We start from the raw sequence: 21850 nt of genomic DNA, 5'->3' as shown, positions 1-21850 counted from the left end.
AATACAAATAAAAGCCTGTCAACTTTTCTAAGGCTACTAGAAATTATTAGATTTGGTAAAATGCTGAAGGCAGCATTTTATGTGCTAAATACTAAACCCCCCCAAAAAAATTCTAGATGGTATGGGTAAGCGCTTTGATTTACCTTCCAAAAATTAACCACCATTCTACACTAAACCACAATTCTAAGACCCGAGCCTGTTTTAGGCAGTTCTTTGTTTGATCTAAGGGCCCCTAGGAAAATCTCTGGTTAGAGAGAGAACATAAACTTAATTATGAAGGTGATAAAGATAAAAAAGCCCAACCGTGGCTAAGACAGTTTCACTGTAGCTTTGTCTGCCCCTTTTCGGTGGGAAGTGAAAAAAAAAGTTTTTTCGAATGATATCAAAGTCAATAGGGACGTGCAGTGTTGATTTGGAAAGTTTTAAATGAGTACCACCGACTTGTGTAACTGTATTTTGTATAGATGAAAAAGAAAAGACACTGTCTTCTTAGTTTTCCTCTTATCTCCCCTCTGCTCATAAAAGTGGTGGACATAAGAAAAGGGGAGTGAATGCATGCCTCTTGCCAGATGAGGAAATCCAGATCAGTGCCTTTCCCCGGGGACTGATAAAGATGCCCCTGGACTCAGCGCTGGAGCTCAGCACCCAGGGATGCCGGTGGGAGCAGACTCTCAGACTGCGGATTGCTGCTCCTGAGGGGCTGGGGGGGTGTCTCTGGAAGGTGGGAGGCGGAGTTCCTGTGCTTCGGAGAAAAGACCAAAGGAATGAGTAATGTGAAATATTGTAATACAGACCCTTCTCCCAATCCTCTTGTCCCTAACCCCCCGCAGAGAGGAGAAGGGGACTGGAGACACAGAGACGGAGCCCGGGCGGAGGCAAGAGTCACATTTCGGAGGGGGAAGTGAAATAAAGAGGAGGGCGGCAACCGGGGGGACCTGTGCGTCATTGAGGGACCTGAGGAGGAGAGGAGCAGGGTGAGGAAAGCCGGAAAAGGAGAAGTGTGAGAAAGTAGAGTGAGGGGCCGGGTGCGGAGCGGGAGGGCGGGGGGCGCTGGAAAAGGGGCCGAAGCAGCTCGCAGACCTGGTGGCCCGGGCTCCGGGTGGCTGCCCCCTGCCCTCCACCCCAGAGCCCCGGTGTGAGGGCGCATTCGGTCCGGCAGGGCGCTGGAGCGCGCTCCTTCGCCCCCTTTGCGCCAGCTGCGGCAGCTGGAGCAGCGGGGCCATCCGAGCCCGGGGCGCAGCAGAATGTGGCCCTGCGGCTGGGCGTGGGTGCTGGCGCTCCTGGCCCTCCGAGAGGACTGGCTTGCCCAAGCCACCCCCCATATGCGGCAGACCAGCCGGCCCGGCGTTCGGAACAAGTAAGTGCCCCCTCGCCTCTTCCCCTCTCCCTGGCCAGGGCGAATCCCCTTGGAGGCGCGGGCTTCCCTGCCTGCCCGCCTGCCACTCTCCCAGCCCTCAGCGCCCCAGAGTGAGCTCTCAGCCCCGAACCCTCTGGGAGCAGCGAGAAGTCCCCGGGGTGCTGCTGGGTGACACGTAGACTCCCCGCGCCCAGCCCAGCGAGCATCGCCTGGGCTGGGGGTTGCTTTGGGGAGCCTGTCAGGGGAGCGGGGAGCTGGCTGGGCAGGCGGAGGAGCAGAACTGCAGGCGGGACAGCAGCGGCCTGGAGACTAGCAGGACTGGCCCGGCCACACGCTGAAGTCGGGCTCTGCCAAGCCCTGGGGGGCGCGGGGATGGAGGGAGGCAGCATCTCCTGCCTCGGGGGCGCCCCCAACCCGCTCCAAGGCACATAGATGCTGGAGCAGCTCACCTTGGCATTCATTCTCTTTCTTTCATATACTTAGTGAATTTTTGTTTTATTAAAAAAAGACAGTCCCCTCCACACCCACGTGCCCTCAGCCACCAAGGCATTGTACATATATTCGAGCCATCCTTTCTTTGCCATTCTCATTGTTCCCCCATTTTACAGTTAATCCTTCTCTCTTTCTACCCCGCCCCAGGAACTGGTGCGCCTACATAGTGAACAAGAATGTGAGCTGCTCTGTGCTGGAGGGAACTGAGAGTTTTATTCAGGCTCAGTACAAATGTGCCTGGAACCAGATTCCCTGTCCGTCCACGCCGGTGTAAGTACTTTCGGGGCCGAGTAAGCTGGGCGGGGGTGGATGGGAGGGAGTAAAGGGAGGGCTCGGTCTCCATTCTATCCATAAATCACTTCCAGATCTAGTCAAAACCTAGAGCCGCAAAGTTACCGCGCTTAGCAGGGTAGCGCACGGTGTGGAGATATTTTTAAGAAGTTTATTTCTTTGTATGGGGATTGAAGGCTATGTATGATTTTTGAGCCTGTGATTATTGGACCATGTTAGATGATGAACAAAGCTTTCCCTTTTTATTACTAACATAAGGCAGCTGAAGCTAATTAGATCCATATTGCGGACCGTGGGGCAAGAGCACACAGCACAAGTTTTCAAAATAGATATTGTTAAAATCTTGGGAAAATTGTGTAGTACTCCTTGATTGTATAATACCGATCAAAATGGTAGTTTTGTCCTAATATCTTATCCTAGAGAAACTCCACCTCAGTGCCTGAATATAACATTTATTTACAATTTCAGATTCCACCCAGAAAAAGTCACTGTTTAACTTTATAAAATTTTTTCTTTTCTTTTTTTTTTTTTACACTTAGGTGCTTTTATAAGTGAGTGCAAATTGTTGTCAGTGAAGGCATAATATTACAGGAGAATTCATTAGCTTTGCTTTTTTTCTAATCAAAATTTCAGTTCCTTACAACAGAGAAAAGGCACGATTTAAAAAATGTATTATATACATAGTCATGTTCTTTTAGAACTAACTGTTACAGTGCAAAGAACTTCCACTGTATTCAAGTTCTTACTCTGTCACCAACTGTATGAGAGAGAAAGACAGGACCTGTGATTTTATTGATGTAGGGAATTCCTAAATGGAGAAACTCCCCAAACCATGTGCAAGTCAACTTCTTTTCTGCAACTTTGTACTTGCAGAAAGTTACCACATCACACTGAGTAGTTGCCCAGAGCAACATAGCCATTATATGTCAGAAGTGGTAATAGCTGTATGAGGACGAGAGCTAGTCATCTCCCCAATTGGAACCATAATGATCTCATCCTTAATGGAAATGATAGTAATACTCTACCAAAGTTGTCATCAAATTCAAATGCTATGGATAGGAGTTATTTTTTCTTAGTCCACATAGTTTTTGCAGTTATAGTCATATAAAATAAGGGCAGATATGAATGAATGAATGAATGACAGATGTATATAGTGCAATTACAGGTGAAATTAATTTTTTCCTAATAATTAGTAATAATTATAATATAGAATTCCAGGCAAAGAAAGTATACCACTGAGTATCTAATTCTTGCCATTCTTGGGATATTTTTTCAACTTATGAGATCATGGATTTAGAGCTAGAGTATACCTTAGAGATCATCTAGTCCTCCTATTTAACAGGAGACTGAAAAGCCCCAGGCTCAAAAAGGTTATGGGACTTCACTAGGGTCACACAACTAGTAAGTGTCTGAAAGGATTCAAACCCAAGTTTTCCTAACTCCAAATCCAGTGCTCCAGACTATGACATGGCATTTTCATTCAGCAGAATGAAACTTTAGTGCAAAAACTTAGAGCCTAATTGCCTGAGTCTAGACTCGGTGATGTGACTGGGTGGTCCTAAGACCCACAACTGAATTGACTTATAAAAACATTAAAGAGGAATTTCTTTGCATGTCCCACATTTTAGGGGAGAATCTTGTTAGTCAGGAAATCTTGCAAGGAAATCCTTCTCTGCCTTAATAAATATAGACATATGTTTAGGCTTATTTAATCCCTTAAGCACTGACAGATTAGATTGGATAAATGATCAGACAGAAATGTTTAAACTTTTCATATATATATATATATATATATATATATATATATATATATATATATATATATATATATATATATATATATATATTTATAATTATCATCAGTAGAATTTAGACCAGAAAGTATATAGTACTGAGTAGAGTTAAATTGTTTTCTAATTACAGAAAACAGCCTGCAAAGATTTTTCCATTATGCTCTTCTGGATGCCTTTTACTAATATAGCACATATCTCCAAAGACCTTATTGATCATATTGAATTGGTTGTTACAATTAGGGTATATTTGATCTAAATCAAATAAATGTAAATTTTGATCTAAATTAAGTTTAACCAGCTGTTTATTGTGTCTGCTATGCACAAGCAATGTGCTAGATCCTGAGAAAGATACAAAGATGAATAATGATGAATAATTCATGATTGTTACCCTCAAGAAGTTGATGAGCCAAATAGAAATTGTTTCCCTCTTAGGCTTCATGAATAGAAGTATGGTGTCTAGGAGAGAAGAGATGATTGTCCCACCATACTCTTCTCTGCTTGGGCCACATCTGGAATATTGTGTTCAGTTCTGGGTACCATATTTTAAGGACAGACATTGACAGGCTGGGCAATGAATGGATGAAAAAGCATTTATTAAGCACGTATGATATACAAAGCACAGTGCTAGTGGTGCTGAGAATAAAAATGAAAACAAGATAGTTCTTCCTCTGAAAAAAACTAACATTCTAATAGCAGTAGAAAGCACATAGAGGAAGAGTTCAGCTGTAATTCAGATGGAAGAGATGAGGCCCTGAAGGTGCAGTAGAAAAGCAAATGGTCTTGCATCTTTATTTCCATTCATAAAACCATATCAGTTTCTGCTGTTGATGGCACCAAGGACTTTGGTGCTAAGGATTTTCTTTTCTGGCCATGTTTTCAGGAGAGACACTATCAGTATGATGAAGAGCCATACCATATATGAATCAGTTGAAAAAACTAGGAAGGTTTGACTTGGATTTCTGTCTTAAGATAGTTGGAATGCTATTATGTGAAAGCAAGATTATTAGATTTATTCATGATGCAAGAGAAGAAGGAAGACTAGTGGAATAGAAGCTATGGGGAGGAATTTTTCTGGTTAGTAAAATTTCTTAGCAACTAATGCTGCCCAAACATGAAGTGAGCGTCCATGGCCAGTAGTGATTTCCTTCTTAGCGGAGATTTTCACACTGAAGCTAAATGATCACTTGTGAAGGATATTTATATGGGAGTTATGCTTCAGGTAGAGAGGACAATAGACATTTTATTAAGTGCCTGCACTGGGTTGCACTAGCTGACTTCTGTGATCTCTTCCTGAGATTCTCTTAGGTGGTACCAGACAGCAGTAACAATGATCAGAGTGCTGAGGAATCAGGCTAGAAAATGCATCTTACCTTGACTAACACCATACTCTAAAAATCTGTGACTTAACTAAGTGAAACAAACAAAAGTTGGAAATGTCTCTGTGGGAGAGGGGCAAAGACTGGGGGGAAGCGATTTGGCATGCTGGAAATTGGACTGTGCTGGGAGGGAGAGATCTGAAATGTAACCTCTGCCACTTTTTTTGTGACCTTGAATAAGTCCCATTTCTGACAGAATAAATGTTCTCTAACATCATTTTCAGTTCTGGAGCAAAAAGAGGGTTTTGTGCTTCTCTGATGCCTGATGTCTTAAACTGACAGTATGTAGATTTCCTCAGAAGGGGCAGCCAGGTGGCACAGTGGTTAGAGTATCAGGTCTAGAGTCCAAAAGACCAAAGCTACTTCATATTTCTGTGAAAAGAGATAGTTTAAAATGTCTAAGGGCAAAGGACCTAACAGTCCTATTTTTACATATGTACACCAAAATCCTCAGTTTGCCTTCCAAAGTTTTTTTAGAGCAGTTTGACTTTTTCATTTGATTTGGCTGGACCTCTTAATCTTAACAAGGATGTCTGAACTTCCCTTCATAACTTCCTTCTCAAAGATTAAGGCAGTATTATTGCAAACACATTCCTTTTACTAGCTCAAAATTGAATTAACATCCATCAAAAAGTGGAGATAAACTACTAATGAACAGTGAATGAGACAGAACACAGTCAGGGAGGTATAAGGCAGAACCACAAAAGTGAATTGTATTAGAAGGCAAGGGAAGAGTTCTGAAGAGATCTTTTGTTGTTGAGTCATTTCAGTCATCTGGCTCTTTGTGACTCTATTTGAGGCTTTCTTGACAAAGATGCTAGAGTGATTTGCTTTTTACTTCTCCAGCTTATTTTACGTATGAGGAAACTGAGACAAACAGGGTTAAGTGACTTGCTTAGGGTTATACAGTCAGTAAGTTTATGAGGCAAGATTTGAACTCAGGTCTTCCTAAATCAAGGTCTGGGGCTTTGTCCACTGGAAATTACTACTGACTGTGTCTAGCTACCTGTGTTCAATTTATTAAAATATCTTTTTCTTGGATTTGAGGGAAGGGCTAGTTGTTTGGGTCATTGAATTTCTGCTAGAATTCATTCATTCATCAAACATCAGATGCATAATGTGTAAATGCTACAGAGATATGCAACATAGTTTCCAAATTCAAGGAGTTTACAGTATAGTAGAGACAGATATACTGCAAAACAAAATATAAGAGATATATGTTAATGTGAATGTTCAGAGGATTAACATATGTCATTTCTGTCTAGGAGAGTTGAAGAAGGCTTCATGTAGCAGGAGGTTTCTCATCTGTAAAATGAGTATAATAATATAATAATATCACTTACCTTCTAGAGTTGTTGTGAAGAGGAAATGACATCACCTTAGTAAAACACTTTGCAAACTTCAGAGTGCTATACAAATGCTAGCTGCTGCTGTATCATCACTTGGATTTCAACTAGGTTTATCACTAGGACTTCCATGGGATCAGTTGTGAGAAATGAATGCATTTCATTCTCCATTTGAGAATGGAGTGAGCAGAGGCATCAGAGCAGAAAAGTGAGGGATGTATTTGGGGAACAGCCAGTGGTCCAGTTGTCTGGACTGTGAAGGCTGGAAAGGTAGCTTGGAACCACAGCATGGGCCTACGGAGTTTGGACTTCATTGTATAGGCAGTGAGGAACCAGGGATGTGACCAGAGCTGTTTATGAGCAAGACTAATCTGGCAGTGGTGTATAGGAAACACTGGGAGGGTGATGGTGGTAGTGGTGATTGGAGGTAGGTTAAGAGGTTATTACAACAATCTTTAATCTAGAGGTAATGAGGGTCCACTAGAGGGGCAACCCAGGAGATTTATGGATATGAGAGGAAAATGCAGAGATGGAATTGACTGGGAGCTGATTGAATGTGGAGGACAAAAGATAGGGAAGATCAAAGGCAATGGTCTTTTAAGGTTTCAAGTAACTAGTAGGGGATGGTGGTTCTATTAATAGAAATTTGAAAGTCAGGAAAGAAGAAGCAAGTTCATGAGGCTAAGGGGGAAGGTCACAGTTACACATGAGCATTATAATAGCTTTACTGTGCTCCAGAGCTACCAGAGAACTAACTCATACATAACCATTGCCAGCTGTCGTGGAAGTGTGTGGCACTGGTCACAAGGGGCCCCGGGAAAAGAACTCAGAACAAATCTATCCCCATTACCAGAAGAACAACTTACACCCAGCACCTCAAGGACAGTGGGCCAATAACATGATGTTCATATGAATGACGGCACTTCAGTAATTTGTAATTCTGAAAATTTTCCCAGCTGTTATTAACAGCAACAAGCTCTTCCCTACCCTCCCCCTCCAAAAAAAATCCACAAAGAATTTTAAAAGTACCTTGCTCTAGTTTGGGTTTTTAATTAGAATGACATTAAGCTAGCCTGTGCCCAATGGGAGAAGCATACTTTTCTGCTATACTATGTCATCTTGCAAATGTATGTCTCTGTATACCAAATACAATACATAAGTAATTAGAATTTAACTGTCAGGTTTCAGAAGTGGAAGAAGTTACAATTTAAAAATTAGTTTATGAAAACATAATATTAGTTGATAAAAGTTATTTGTATAAATTCAGTTAATTGTAAAAATGTTCAGAAAAAAAAACCTGATGCTGAAAAAATATTAATACTAGGATTCATTACATTGATTTGATTATTAACTGCTTTAGCACATGAACCTAAAGGAAGAGCAAAAGAAGGCCTGGTGATGTCCCATCAGTAAAAGACACCTTTATCAGTAGTAGCATTTATCACTTGTTGAGTGCTGACAGTATATCTGTACTGGACGGGATGGGGAAATGGTGATTTGCAGATAATGACAGACAGTTTGCTCTTTGCAAACTTGTCTCAAATGATCTGTTTCTATTTAAAAGCTGTTTTGGTACCTTATTCCTATGATTAGCATTGCCTTTTGACTAGTCTTCAAGCTTGTCTGTTTATTCTGCAAACCTCTCTTATCAGACTGAAGTGAAATAAAAAGATTAAATAGCTGAAAAAAAAGATATAACCCCCTAGCAAAAGATTGGTTACAGCTATAATCTTTACTCATTAAATTTCTTCAAAGTCTGGCCTCAGTTGGAGGGGAAGACCGGATTTTTCCTGGCTCTCATTCACTGGGCAACAGCTCTGTCTTATCTGCCCTGTTTCCATAAAACCCTGTTTATTTTAAAGCTCTGTTATTCTCTTAGAAAGCAGTCACTGGCTATGACTCAAGACAAGTGTTGTAATTTCGTGGCCTCGGCTGCCTGTTAAAGGCATTTTCATAGACTATTTATTCTGTATAAAGGTAATTTTACATTGCCTTGTGAAAAAAAAAGGTTTCCTTAATTTTGGAATATACTTACGGTATTGGTTCACATCTGTTTCTGCCCCCACCCTAGTTCAGGTCTTTCTTACCAGTCAAGTAAGCAAACTGCTATTAAGCATCTGCTCTCTGCCAGACTCTGTGCTAAGTGCCAGGGCTACAAAGAGCAGCGAAAATAACCTGCTCTCTGGGAGCTCACAATTTAAGGAGTGAGGCCACATGCGCATAGCTTTGTACAAGCAAAGTGTATACTGGATGAATTGGAGATGGTCAGCAGAAGATACTAACATGAAGGGGAAACAGGAAAAGATCTTGCAAAAGATGGAATTTGAACTTAGGCTTGAATGAAACCATTGAATCCAGGAGGTAAAGACAAGGGAGAGGGAGAATTCCAGACACTGAGGAGAGTGAACATGTATAGTCACCAGATGGATTGTCTTATTGGAAGAGCAAAGAGGCATTCACTGGATCTTAGAAGGGAGTAAGGTATGAGAAGGCTAGAAAGGTAGGAAGAGACCATTTCTGAAGGACTTTAAAAGTCAAACAGGATTTTTTTTATTTGACTCTGAAGGAAGTAGGGAGCCACTGAAGTTTATTGAATGGAGTGGTGGAGATGACACTGTCAAATGTGTTATTTAGGAAAATCACTTTGATAGCAGAGTGGAGGATGAATTGGGATGGGGAGAGACTGGAGGTAAGGAGAACAATTAGAAAATAATTGTATTAATCCAGGTGTGAGGAGATGAGGGTCCATATTAGAGTGGTGGCAGTGTTAGAGGAAAGAAAAAATCCTGCTGTCTCCAAAATTAGCCATGACCTCTTAATTGCTAAAGCCTATGGCTATTTCTCAGTCCTCATCTTTCCTGACCTCTGCAGCCTTTGCTACTGTCATCTTCCTATTCTTGACATTTTCTCTCCAGATTTAAGTGATACTGCTCTCCTGTGCTCTGTCTGCCTGTCTGTCCACTTCTTGGTTTTCTTTGCTGGATCTTCATCTATGTCACTCCCACTAACTGTAGACAAGCCCTAAGGCTCTGTCCTGGTCTCACTTTTGTACTTCCTCAATACTGTTTCACCTAGTGATTTCTTCAGCTCCCATGGTATCAATTATCAGCTTTATACAGGTGATTCTCAGATCTATTTGTCCAGCCTTAATTGTTCCCCTGACCTCTAGTTTTGTATCTGGAGCAGCTTATGAATCATATATCATCCAGACATCTCAAACTCAACATGTCTACAATCCAACTTTTCTGCCCTCCTAAACTTTCGCCTCTTCCTCACTTTCATATTTTATTGTCCTGCCATTACTATCTTCCCTGTTACCCAGATTTACAACAGAGGTGTCATCACTGAGTCGTGCTCTCTCTAATCCGCCCTATCCATATCCATATCAGTTGTCAAGTCTTGTTGCTTCTATCTTAGTAACATTTTCATATACTTCTCTTGACACTACTACCACAGTCTGACCATGTCAACTCCCTACCATGCTTCTCCCCCTGGCCCCATCATGTAAACTTTAGTGTTCCTTGTGTCTCCCAGGGTCAAATATAAAATCCCATGTAGCTTTTAAAACCTATCATAATCTCTCCCCTTCTCCCTTTCCAGCCTTCTGACATTTGAGTCCTCTCCACATATTTGCAGTCCAATGACACTGGCCTCCTTGCTTTTCTTAGAAAAGGATTTTCTGTCTTCACTGAGCATTTTCAATGTTTGTCTTTCTTGCCTCTCTCTCCCCCCTCATCTCTGCCTCCTGGCTTCAAGTTCCACCTTCTGCAAATAGCCTTTCCCATTCCTCTTTAATCTTAGTGCCTTCTTTCTGAGACTATCTGCAATTTATCCTGTACATGGTTATATGTCATTGTTTTTATCTTATCTTTTTAAAAAAATTAATTTATTTTTAGTTTTCAGCAGCCACAAGATTTTGAGTTCCGAATTTCCCCCCATCTTTCTCCTTTGCCCACCCCAAGACATTGTACATTCTGATTACCCCTTCCCCAGTGTGTCCTCCCTTCTATCACACCTCTCCTTTCTCTCATCCCCTTCCCCTCTATTTTCTTGTAGGGCAAGATAGATTTCTATACCCCATTTCCTATATGTCTGATTTCCCAGTAGCGTGTAAAAACAATTTTTAACATTCATTTTTAAAACTTTAAGTTCCAACCTCTCTCCCTTCTTCCCCACCCATCCCCACTGAGAAGGCAAGCAATTTGACATAAGCCATACATGTGTAGTCATGGAAAACACTTCCATAACAGTCAGGATGTGAAAGACTAACTATTTCCCCCCATCCTATCCTGCTCCCCATTTATTCTATTCTCTCTTTTAACCCTGTCCCTCCTCAAAAGTGTTTACTTCTAATTAACCCCTCTTCCCTTTTGCCCTCCCTGCTACCATCTCCCCCATCTCCCCTTCCCCCCTACTTTTCTGTAGTGTAAGATAGATTTGCATACCAAATTGAGTGATTTGCATCTTTTTTTACCCATTAGACTATGTGCTCTTTGAGAGCACAGGATAAGTTTTTTACCTTTCTTTATATCTCTAGTGCCTAGCACGGTTTTTGGTACATACTAAGTACTTAATAAATGTTTGTTGCCTGATTAATTTATTAATTGTCAATGTATTAAACATTTATTAAGCATATGTGCCAAGCACTGAGAAAAACAGGACCTGCCCTCAGGGTGCCTACATTTTATCATGGGGGTGCAATATTTATACAGATAAATGAGTTAAGTATAATTTGAGGAGAAAGAGAGCACTTACAATTTGGGGGAATCAGGAAAGACTTCCAGTCAAGAATGGCCTGTGAGTTGAGCTTAGAAGGAAGTTAAGTATTCTGAGAGGCAGAATTGAGGGAGAGAATGCAGTCAAGGATGTATAAGCATGCAGGCACGAAAAGCAACAGGCAAATCAGAATGCAGAAAACGACTTGGGTACATGTTCTGAGTCTGACCAGGCATACCCTGAAATCTTTTTTTAAGAGTGACTTTTCATTTAAATTAAGTCACATGATATATTCTTTTAGTTAGAAAATATGGATCATTGTTATGCAATAAGTGCTGAATTGCATAATACGGATGTTGCAGTAATATATAGTTTGATGGATAAAAACGATGCCTTTTGTGATTAAGTTTTCAGTGAATGATCCCATGGACAGGAACTTTTTTTGTCTCTCTATTCTGAGTGCTTAGCACGGTGCCTGACACATAGTGGTTGCTTAATAAATGCTTGATGACTTGAACATTAAAAAATAAAATTCCCTTAGTGCATTCTCTAGTGGAATATGCTGTAAGTTTGGCTGAAATGTAGACTATGTGAGAGTTATATGAATCTACATATTTTGTGATAATTTTATTCTTCTCATGTTTTGAATTTGACTTTTAGTCTGAGAGCATAGTTAGATACTATACAAGAGTCATTTATATTTCAGAATCCTTTGGGAGAATTCAATTCAGCAAACATCCCTTAAAATAGGATTCATGCTGTTCATGGTGGTATATGCCTGAATCACTGCTGCTGGGGAGGCTGAGGCTGATGGATTGCTTGTGCTTGGGAGTTCTGAGCTGCAGTAGGAATAGCACTTCCAACCTACAAGTGATAGGGAGATCCAGACTCGAAAAAAAGGGTGGGGGAGAGGCTTAAGTTGGATCTTTGGAGTATTTTTTTTCCTTAGTAAACTCTAGTAAACCCTACACTTTTAGTAAACACCAAAAGGCCTAATCCTATTTAAAGTAACTCATTTTTATGATGGATTTATAGGATTAACTTTGTAAACAGTTACATAATGGAGTGTAGTGGCTTAGTTCCTACTTGGAGTGCCCTTTTATGTACACCATTTTTCCCTGTTTAGACTAATAGCACTTGGTGAATCTTTCAGATTGATCCAATGCAGACTCCTGAATCCACTTCTGACTCTTCCCTAGGGTTATGGAATTGGATTTGAATATGGAGGGGTGTTGGGAGGCACAGATGAGATAATGAATATAAAGCAATTTGCAAATCTTAAGGTGCTATGTAAATGCAATAATATTATTATTATTTATTGTTATCATTAGCCTCCATTCACCTGGTCTCCAGATTAGGCATGGTTTTTATTCCCTGACCCTTCTGCTGTACTACTGCTAAGCTCCAGAAAACGTTCAAAGCACAGGGCTATGCTGGTAGATGTCTAACAACTAGGGCTCCACTGGGGGGAAAATGCATGAACACACACCTTTAAATATAATCTGTATTATTAACACTTTCCTAAGTCTTGACGATCAACAAAACAGCTTTGATTTGTGGTAACTGCCAATGTTTGACAAGTAAATGTTCACACTGAAATTTAACAATTATACAGCCGCCTCCAGGCACACCCTGGCAGGATGTGTCTGAAATCTTAAGGGCACACAGACATGATTATAAGTTTCTCAGCACAGGTTGGGAATGTTATTTCAAGGGACTTCAATGCTTTTCAAAGGATAACCACATGAAGTTCAGAAGACAGGCGTTGGAAGGAGAGAGCAGGTGGAATAGCACTTAGCTATCCATTCATTCAACAAATATTTATCAATTGCATATTATGAGGTTCTGAGGCAACTTACTAACGGTTAGGCTGAGCATCCAAAGTATCCCAAATCTCCAGACTGTTTTGGGTAGGAAAAAATTCTCATCCCCATTGTGAGGTTTGTTCTATGTCCGTAACCTGTGTCTCTGAGGTGACTGGGCATGAGTGGAGTAAGACCTGCTTTTACCTGACACTGGGCAATCATAAACCAGTGTAGGATGTTCATAGACCTCTAGGAGGGAGGTGAAGAAGTGTGTGTGTGTGTGTGTGTGTGTGTGTGTGTGTGTGTGTGTGTGTGTGTGTGTGTGAACTGTTGATTCCAGGAGGTCTCCCACCCCTAATAAGTATTTTGGTATACAGCTTGCAGAAAACAACGCTGTCTTTCTTCTCTGCTAATTGGAATGAGCATTGTTTTCTTTCATACATCATTCATGCTTTGTTGCAGTAATTCAAGTTATTCACATAACTTCCTACTCATATTAGTACTGCTAATTGCTACTAATATTTTGGGGTCTTTGGGAGAGTAGAGTCTGAAAAGAGGGAGTATTGTTGGAAATAAGCATCCAAGCATAGCCACGTGTACCTCAGGAATATTGCCTCTTCATTTATGAACCTCCTACAGTTATGTTCCAGCTGGAAAAGGGAAAGATATTTTGCCTTCACCAACTGACACAAGACTTATCATGCTAGTATTTTTTCCACTTCTTTCTTTGTATCTTTGATATCTCAAAGCATTTTTTTTTTTTTTGGTTAGGCTTAAAACAACAAACTGTAGCTGAGGGTGGGGAGGATGAAAGAAAACCCAGAGAGCCTCTGGCTAGAGTCAGCTCTGCCTCCTCTGCGGCAGTGATAACACTGAGTAAGGAATTTATGGTAGGTGGTGTTCAGAGGAGTGGAGTGCCAGCATATCCCTCATCCTAATTACATTTTGAAGACGGCTTTTCACTGAGGTTAATAAGAAAATTGTCGCTAAGAAAGTTGGGTTAGGAAAATCAGAATATTATCTTACTTGGAAACACTAAAGACTAAGGAGACAAATTAGGGTTTGGAGCTTAACTTCATTGTATGATTTCAGAGCTAAAAGGGACCAGAATAGAGAAGTCCAATTCACTCCCCCCCTTTATTTTTAAACATATGAGGAAACTGAGGCCCAAAGACATGAAATAACTTTAGCTAAATAAGGTCACATAGCTAGTTAATGTTAGAGCCAGGTCTCTAGGCTTCCAAGTTCAGTGCCTTCCCCAACTCTAGCATTCAGTCCAGATAAATGCATCAGGGGTTCCAGGAACATTCTCTTGGCAGAACTTACCCAGAGTTAAAGTTAACACCACTATCTGTGACAATAGTGGTATTGAACTGTCAGATGAATGAATGAAAAAAAGCACATTAAGTGCTTTCTCCGTGCCATGCATTGTGCTGTGTTGGGAATACAAAAAAAGTAGACAAGACCGTTCTCCTCCTCAAGGAACTTACGTTCTAATATGGGAAAATGACAGGGGGGTTGTGACCAGAGTAAAGTGTTTTATTCAGAGAAGTCAAAGAGAATAATGCTGGCAGCAACAGAACAGTTAATGGGCATGTTTTTATCAGCAGGGGTGCTGTTGATTTGATCACCGTTCTTAGAGCTGGAAAGGGAGATGGATGGGCATGAAGATGGCTGAAAGGGTCATGGTGGGCCAAAGACAAAACAAGATTTAGTAAAATGCAGACCAGTAGAGCTCAGGAGCATCAGTTCAACCTGCAGTTTTGGATGAAGGTAGAGAGCAGGTGACCTTTTGTGAGAGAGCCGATTAAGTTGAGAGATACTTAACCTCAGAAGGTTGCCCTCAAGATGATGAGTTTTCTTATATATCAGTAATTCTTGAAGTTCTACTGAGGCACAGAACAGAGTTGCCAATCATGCTGGTGGTGGTAGAGTCCATGTGGAAGAAATCATGGAGCCTTTGAAGTGCCAAAGTAAAAACATTATAATAATGCCAACTTACATGATTGTATGGTGGGTGGGTTTTTTTCAGTTTTCAGAGTGTTTTCACATTCATTTACTCATTTGATGCTCATAATCTCTTTTTATTCAAAGAAAAATCTTTTTGCTTTGGTGTGAAACCTCTAAAGAAAAAATCCCATTACTTTTGTCACTATGAGCCATGATGTTTATGGCTTTAGTACTTGGAGAAGCACACAGTAGGAGCTTGAATGGGGTTGGTGAGTGGAGTCCATCGCTCTATGAGGATCAAAATTATATCATCATCATTATTATTAAATAATAATCTCACCTAATATAGTACCTTGTATATAGTAGATGTTTAGTAAATTTTGTGTTGAATTGAATATGTTCTCTATAATATTCTCAGGAAAAGGAAACATAGCGTAAAGGATAGAGGGCTATTTTTAGATCTGGATGATCTGGGTTTAAGTCCTGCTTTGGACACATACTAGCTGGTAACCACTTAATTTTTCAGTTCTGTCATGAAATTCTAATCGAAGACTTCAATTCCTGAGGAGTTGCATTGATGGATATTCCCCACAGTGATGAAATACAACTCTGAACCATAATAAACAGATAAAAAATACTTTCTGTTACAAGTTGTTTCTATTTAATTTTATCCTTCAGGTTTTCTGCCTTTATATCATCAGCCTTTTCTTTGTGCCTCCTGCCTTTTTCTTAGAGTCCTTGAGAGGCAGAGTGATATAATGAATAAGGGAGTAGACTTGGTATCAAGAAGGCCTGGATTCAGATACTTCCTAAAAGACTTAACTAGCTGTGTGACTTCTGGCCAAGTTACTTAACCTCCCTATGTTTCAGGTCCCTCATCTGTAAGATGCAGAGGTTAGACTTCATGGCCTCTAAGGGTTTTTCCAACTTTTTTATCCTGTGTTTATTCCCATTTTTCCTTTCCTCTCTGCCTGTCCCCTTCTTATTGATCAGGATACACCGCCACCACCACCAGAGTAGCACCTTAATTTTTTTTTATAGTAGTTTTTAACTTTCTGGAGTCAAGAAGACAGGAAGTAAGTTTCCTGGAGGATCAATTCAACTTACTAAGCATTTATTAAGGACCAAGCTCAGGCTGGTGACATTTGGAAATAGAGAAGAAAGAAATCCTTTGGGGGAAAGGACTTAAGGGTTAAGCTGAGGAAGCTAGTCCTCATCTCTCTGGGGTGTTTCACCACAAACCCACCCAATGTATTTGGCAGCAGCATAAATTTACTGGGAGTTAACCACATAGTGACTTAAAGCTGGAAGCCTGAAGAGGTGTGGTAGATGTGGGTTGGTGTTTTAGAGCTCCAGGTTACTCAGTGTGAGGTGGTTAAGAAATTGCCTTGACCACTGCAGCACCCCCAGGGCGGCAGGATGTAGTGGAAACCAAAAATGTTGGAATTTGATGGCCTCACCGGTGAAGATCAGTGAGAAAATGTATATTCATAGTTATTCTGTGGGCACATATGTGGTGTAACGTTGGCCCACAGAAATATTCAAGTATTCCAAAGAGGTGCTTAACATCTGCAGCTCTAATATTCCTTTCTTTATTAAATCTATGATCTTATAAAGGTATGGATCTCTATGACACTGAGGTCTTTATCTGAGATTCTAGAATTTGGCCTCAGATTGGGAGACTTCGAGAAAACATCAGGGCACCTTTGAAGTAATTTAACAGAATTATTCAAATTGTATGTTGGCTTTATTGTCCCCTATTTGTAGTTATAATATGTTAACCACAAAATTCCTCTTTACCTTAGTGAGAGCGAGCATAGGTCTAGAGACAACAGGGGAATGGCTCAAGACTAAGGGAAGCTTAAATAAAATTAGACTATCAGCACCTCGAGAATAGGGACAGAGTATTATAGACCCTTTGCATCTGACACAGTGCCTCGGATGGTGCTAAGCATGCATCTACTCAATAAATAGTTGTTGAATGGAATTAACTGTAGGCTTTTTATAGAAAGATGGCAATACTTTGAATGGTGAATATTAGAACAGTAGCAAAATCCCTTCCAAATGACATCCCTTTACTAAATTTTTCCAATTGTTTCCATTTACTGGAGGAAGTTATTGTCATAAATCCCCATTCTTCTTTCCTTCTCATCATATACCTTGTTCCCAAAGATGATAAATTAGAATCTTGAAAATAACAACCAACTACCATGATAAAATATCTCCTACATTTCAACAGTGTAAAAGAAAAAGAACTCTTGAGGACAATGTCTGGGAAGACCCAAGATTAGTTTACCTCCAGGGAAAACCAAATTGCTATTTGCTTGGCTCTTTTTGTGTGTTGACATTTTCTGAGTTTTGTATTGTAAGATACTGGGGTAGAATTCTTTCTTTTTTTCCTTTTTTTCCCCACACAGAATCATGGTAGACAGTATTTGAAAAAAGGAGATGGAAAGCATTGTGGGACAGTGAAGCAATACTAGGTTTTGAGTAGAGGACCTAGGTTTAAATATTAGCCTTCATTTATTCTTGCCCTCTGCTTGAGCTAGATGACTTCTCAGGTCCCTTTCACTTCTAAATCTGTGATCCTACAAGGAAGCAAACCCATCAGTCTCCCCCTTCACCTCTGACACTTCTATGAAAATAAGTGTAGCTAACAGACTGTGAAGATTCCAACTTGCATAAGTCTCTAAATAGATGACTAGTAAAAAAGGAACACTTTTCCCACATGCAGATATATACATACTCACAACACACAGGTAGATATATGCATATATACCCCTCTTCATCATCTAGTACATGAGTCAAAATACTGGTTTGTTTTTTTTTTAAGTGGTAAAGTCATGGAAGATTCACAAACCATTATTTCCTTTGTTTGAGGTAAGAGAATACATTTGAGAACTTAGAAAAAAAATTTAAGGAAGATTAAAATTACTCAAGGACCTTGAAAATAATTCAGATGGCCATTTATACCATAATTTAAAAAATATTTAAAATCATGACATTTCAGAGCAGGAAAAGAACTTAAAGGTCATTTAATCTAATCCCTTCGTTTTGTAAATGAGAGAAACCGAAATCCATAGTTGTTAACTGACTTGCTCCCATGTAGCTGGTTAATGGTATAGCCAAGACTAGAACCTAGGTCTCTTGGGTTCGCAGTCCCCTGTTTTTTGTACTACACTACTCTTTCTAAAATCATTTATATTTCCAAGTAAGATAAAAATGTACCCATTGGTGGTGTCCAGTGGAAGCACTGATATCAGGATATCTGGGACTTGGTCATGTTTAACCTTGGTTTCTAGGGACACAAAAACAGCAAAGTAAGAACAACCAGCTTTAGGATTTGGATTCCAGGCCTGGCTTTCACTGCCCTCCTCTTTCTAGTGGCCCTCATTTTCTGAGGGGTCCAGTGCCTTCATGCTGCTGTGCTCCCCTCTTCAAAATTCTCTCTCCTCCAATCAAAACTCTCATGCTTTCAGTACTGAAGGTCTCAATTAGGTGTCCGTAAGGCAGCGATATGACTGAATGACCATATTAGAATGACTATAGACAGTACCTGAATAAAATCACACAGAATTTAGAGTTAAGGGATCTCAATCTTTATTTAGTCAATATATAGACTATTCCTTAGCTTAGAAAGTTAGCTTTCTTTTAAAGGAAAAAATTATATAGGTGTACCATGTAAAATTTTACTTTTAAAGTCTTTTTTTTTCTGCTAGACTTTCTTTCCATTCAAGCAGAGATGCTTTGTTCATTTTTATTATCATATGAGAAACAGTATGACAGAGTGGAGAGTGGGATGGCCTTGAAGTCAGGAAGGTGTGGGTTCAAGTCCTCCTTCAGACTTTTACAAGCTGAGTAATCAAGAGATTACTTAACTTGTCACTGCCTCAAGCAATTCCCTTAGAATATAATTAGAGATATACCGTTGCTTGAATTACATGAGAGGAAAACATTTCCAAAACAGAAATCCCCCACACGGATGAAATCCCAAGTCTAGACCCCTCCAAAATCATTACCATTCTCTTTATCTCCCTCTTCATCATTTTTGCTACCATCCATTGCATTCAAAGGGCAAAAATTACTGAACTCCACTGAAGTTCTGAGAAGTTTCCAAAGGTTTTCTCATAAATTATGCTTTGCCACCTCTTGGACTTAGACCATGAGCATCAGCCATGCTGATTTTTGAACAAGTCAGATTTTTGTACTTGACAGCATGACCATCTGATAGGCCCTTATCTCTGGGAGATGTCTTAGCACTTTAAAGTAGAACGTATGCTGTTCCAAATTCAACAATGACAACCAAAGAACATTTAGAAAGTTTATCCAAGATTACCATTTGTAAGGACATGCCTTGCTGGCTAGTCCCCCTAGTTTCTAAAAAAAAAAAAAAGGAGCAGGACAAGGAGAGGAGGGGGAGAAGGAGGAGAAGAAATTAAATAGCTGAGTCAAGAATTAGATTTCTATAAAAACTAAAGTGTGCAAGTAGATTATAGTTATGATTCATATAGGAATATATATTTTTTGTGGTTCGGTTGTTTTCTGTCATGTCCGATTTTCTTGGGAAAGATACTCCAGTGGTTTGCCATTTTCTTCTCTAGCTTATTTTACAGATGAAGAAACTGAGGCAAACACAGGTGACTTGCCCAGGTTCACACAACTACTAAGTGTTTGAGGCTAGATTTGAATTTAGGAAGACGAGTCTTCCTGACTCGTCCTGGAACTCTATCCACTGAGCCACCTAGCTGCCTACATAGGAATATATAGGAATCTGGGAAATTTTTCACACTGAGCTGTGTTGGTAAAAATGCTTGATATCTATCACATTTTAGCATTCGTATTAAATCAGTTAAGACAGAAGAGTTGGGTTGCATGTTCCATGTTCAGTCATTACAAGTAGTGTTTAATTAGTGTTAATAATGTGTTCCGCTTTGAATGGAATGGTTAACATATTGTTTTCATTATTACTCATAGCAGAAAGGGCACTTCCTTTTTGAGGAATGTTAAAATGTTATTGCGTGTCGAATGAGTGTAAACAGCGAAGAAGGTGCCACTTAAAACACAGCTACATGATACTTATACCTAGTGTATTCTTGGCCTAAAATTGATAATCTTAGGCTAGAATTGAATGAACTGTCTTTTTAAATAGTCATGTAAAGGTTCTAATTTTTTCTATAATCACTAGGTGACTTCTTTCCTGCCCAAAGAAATTGTTTCTTTTTCTGGAAAAGCATCTTTTTGGCCTAAGAGCCCTGAGCAATAAACCATTTTCATTTTCTGGCTCAGTTGCCATCTCTCTCTAAGAAAAAAAAAAAGAAAGAAAAAAAAGAGAAAGATTTTCCAGGAGATAAAAGAAGTGTATGATGTTTTAAAAACATTCTGGCATTTTCCCCTTGGGAAGAAAATATTCTGATAAGTTAATTCCAAAAATTAATTCACCTTTTGATTATCTCTTTGATCACTGTGCTGTATGATGAGTGCTGAACACAAGTAGGCGAGTTCATTAGAGCTTGTTGTACTCCTGATGTGAAAATGTTGCAGAAGGCTAACTTTGTTTTGGGGTGTGTCCTACAAAGGGACCCAGCTGTTCTTATTTTCTTTAATGTAGGAAAGGATGAGAAAATGCTCCTTAAATATCATTCTTTGCAGTGTCAGCCTTTCAGGAAAAATGCATTTTTAGTTATGCTGTACTATAGCCACCCTAATTCAGAAAGAAAAAAAAAGTCCTTCTAGTTTGTGATCAGGGGAAGCCTGTACAAGCAGTGGAAATGGAGGGATTATTTTGAAGTAAAGTATTTCTGTTGCTATAGGATATCTCCGTTTTTCTTCCAACTCTTCAAAGTTTTATAAAAAACTGTGATCAGATATAGTGTACAGAAAGTTGAGTTGAATGAAGCATCATTCTGGGTATATTTTACCAAAATTCAATGGTAATTCTTTTTAAAAACAATTTTTTAAAGATACCACCTGATTAATCTTTCTGCTTTACCTAGATCCTTCTACCATGGGCTACTTGTGAAAAGAAATAAAGAAAAAATGTGATATTGTATCTGCATCTGATTTGGCATTTCCATACACAATCCTTAACCCCATGTTCATTAAAAAATAGTTGCTGATTTTAAAAAGTTCTATTTTTTATATGAACTTAATAAATACCAACAAACATGACCATTTCAATATGCACAGGAAAGTTTAAAAAAGGGATTGTTTATGAAACTAGGAACTTCTGTTACATATAGTTTGTCTTTTTTCCTCACTTGGTTTTTAAAAAAATATAATTTGAATTTAACAAAGTAGTTCTCACACTACCCTACTTGTCTGTGTCCCTTTCTGAACTTCCTTCTGCTTTTTTTCTTTTACGATTTATTGACATTCTTTTTGTAGTACTACTATTGATAACCTCACTACCTTCCCCAAATCTCCCCTTCCAAAAAGAAAGTGATTACTTGTAATAAATGAATAAGCCTAGTCAAGCAAAAATAAAAAATCTTCCTATTGGCTGTGTATGAAGATATGTGTCTCACACTGTCTAGTCCATCACCTTCCTGCCAGGAGGTGGTAAGCAATGTTGTTTTAGTTACAATGGAACTCCTATGTTGGGGAGGAGAGTTTCACAGCCTGAGGCCCTTCGCTGTTCAGGCCTTTCTATGATTCACATCAGATTTGGTCTAAACATCCTGCAGAAATCGGTTGAACGAAGGTTGTAAATGTTCGATGAACGAGG

At 39.7% G+C, this 21850-nt stretch overlaps 1 protein-coding gene across 1 annotated transcript in view; it reads left to right on the top strand.

Moving 5' to 3' along the window:
- The first annotated feature begins 1144 nt into the window (after positions 1–1144).
- Positions 1145–21850, top strand: part of EMILIN2 (elastin microfibril interfacer 2) — a 58438-nt gene continuing 37732 nt past the window's right edge. Inside the window, exons 1-2 of the mRNA XM_072604317.1 lie at positions 1145–1357; positions 1997–2119. Of these exons, the coding sequence (XP_072460418.1) occupies positions 1245–1357; positions 1997–2119 (236 nt within the window). The 5' untranslated portion in view covers positions 1145–1244. The remainder of the gene's footprint in view (positions 1358–1996; positions 2120–21850) is intronic.

The sequence above is a fragment of the Notamacropus eugenii genome, chromosome 4, assembly GCF_028372415.1.
Source record: "Notamacropus eugenii isolate mMacEug1 chromosome 4, mMacEug1.pri_v2, whole genome shotgun sequence".
Taxonomy (NCBI): Eukaryota; Metazoa; Chordata; class Mammalia; order Diprotodontia; family Macropodidae; genus Notamacropus; species Notamacropus eugenii.
Note: the sequence above shows the minus strand (reverse complement) of the source record. Positions and strands in the feature narration are given on the sequence as shown.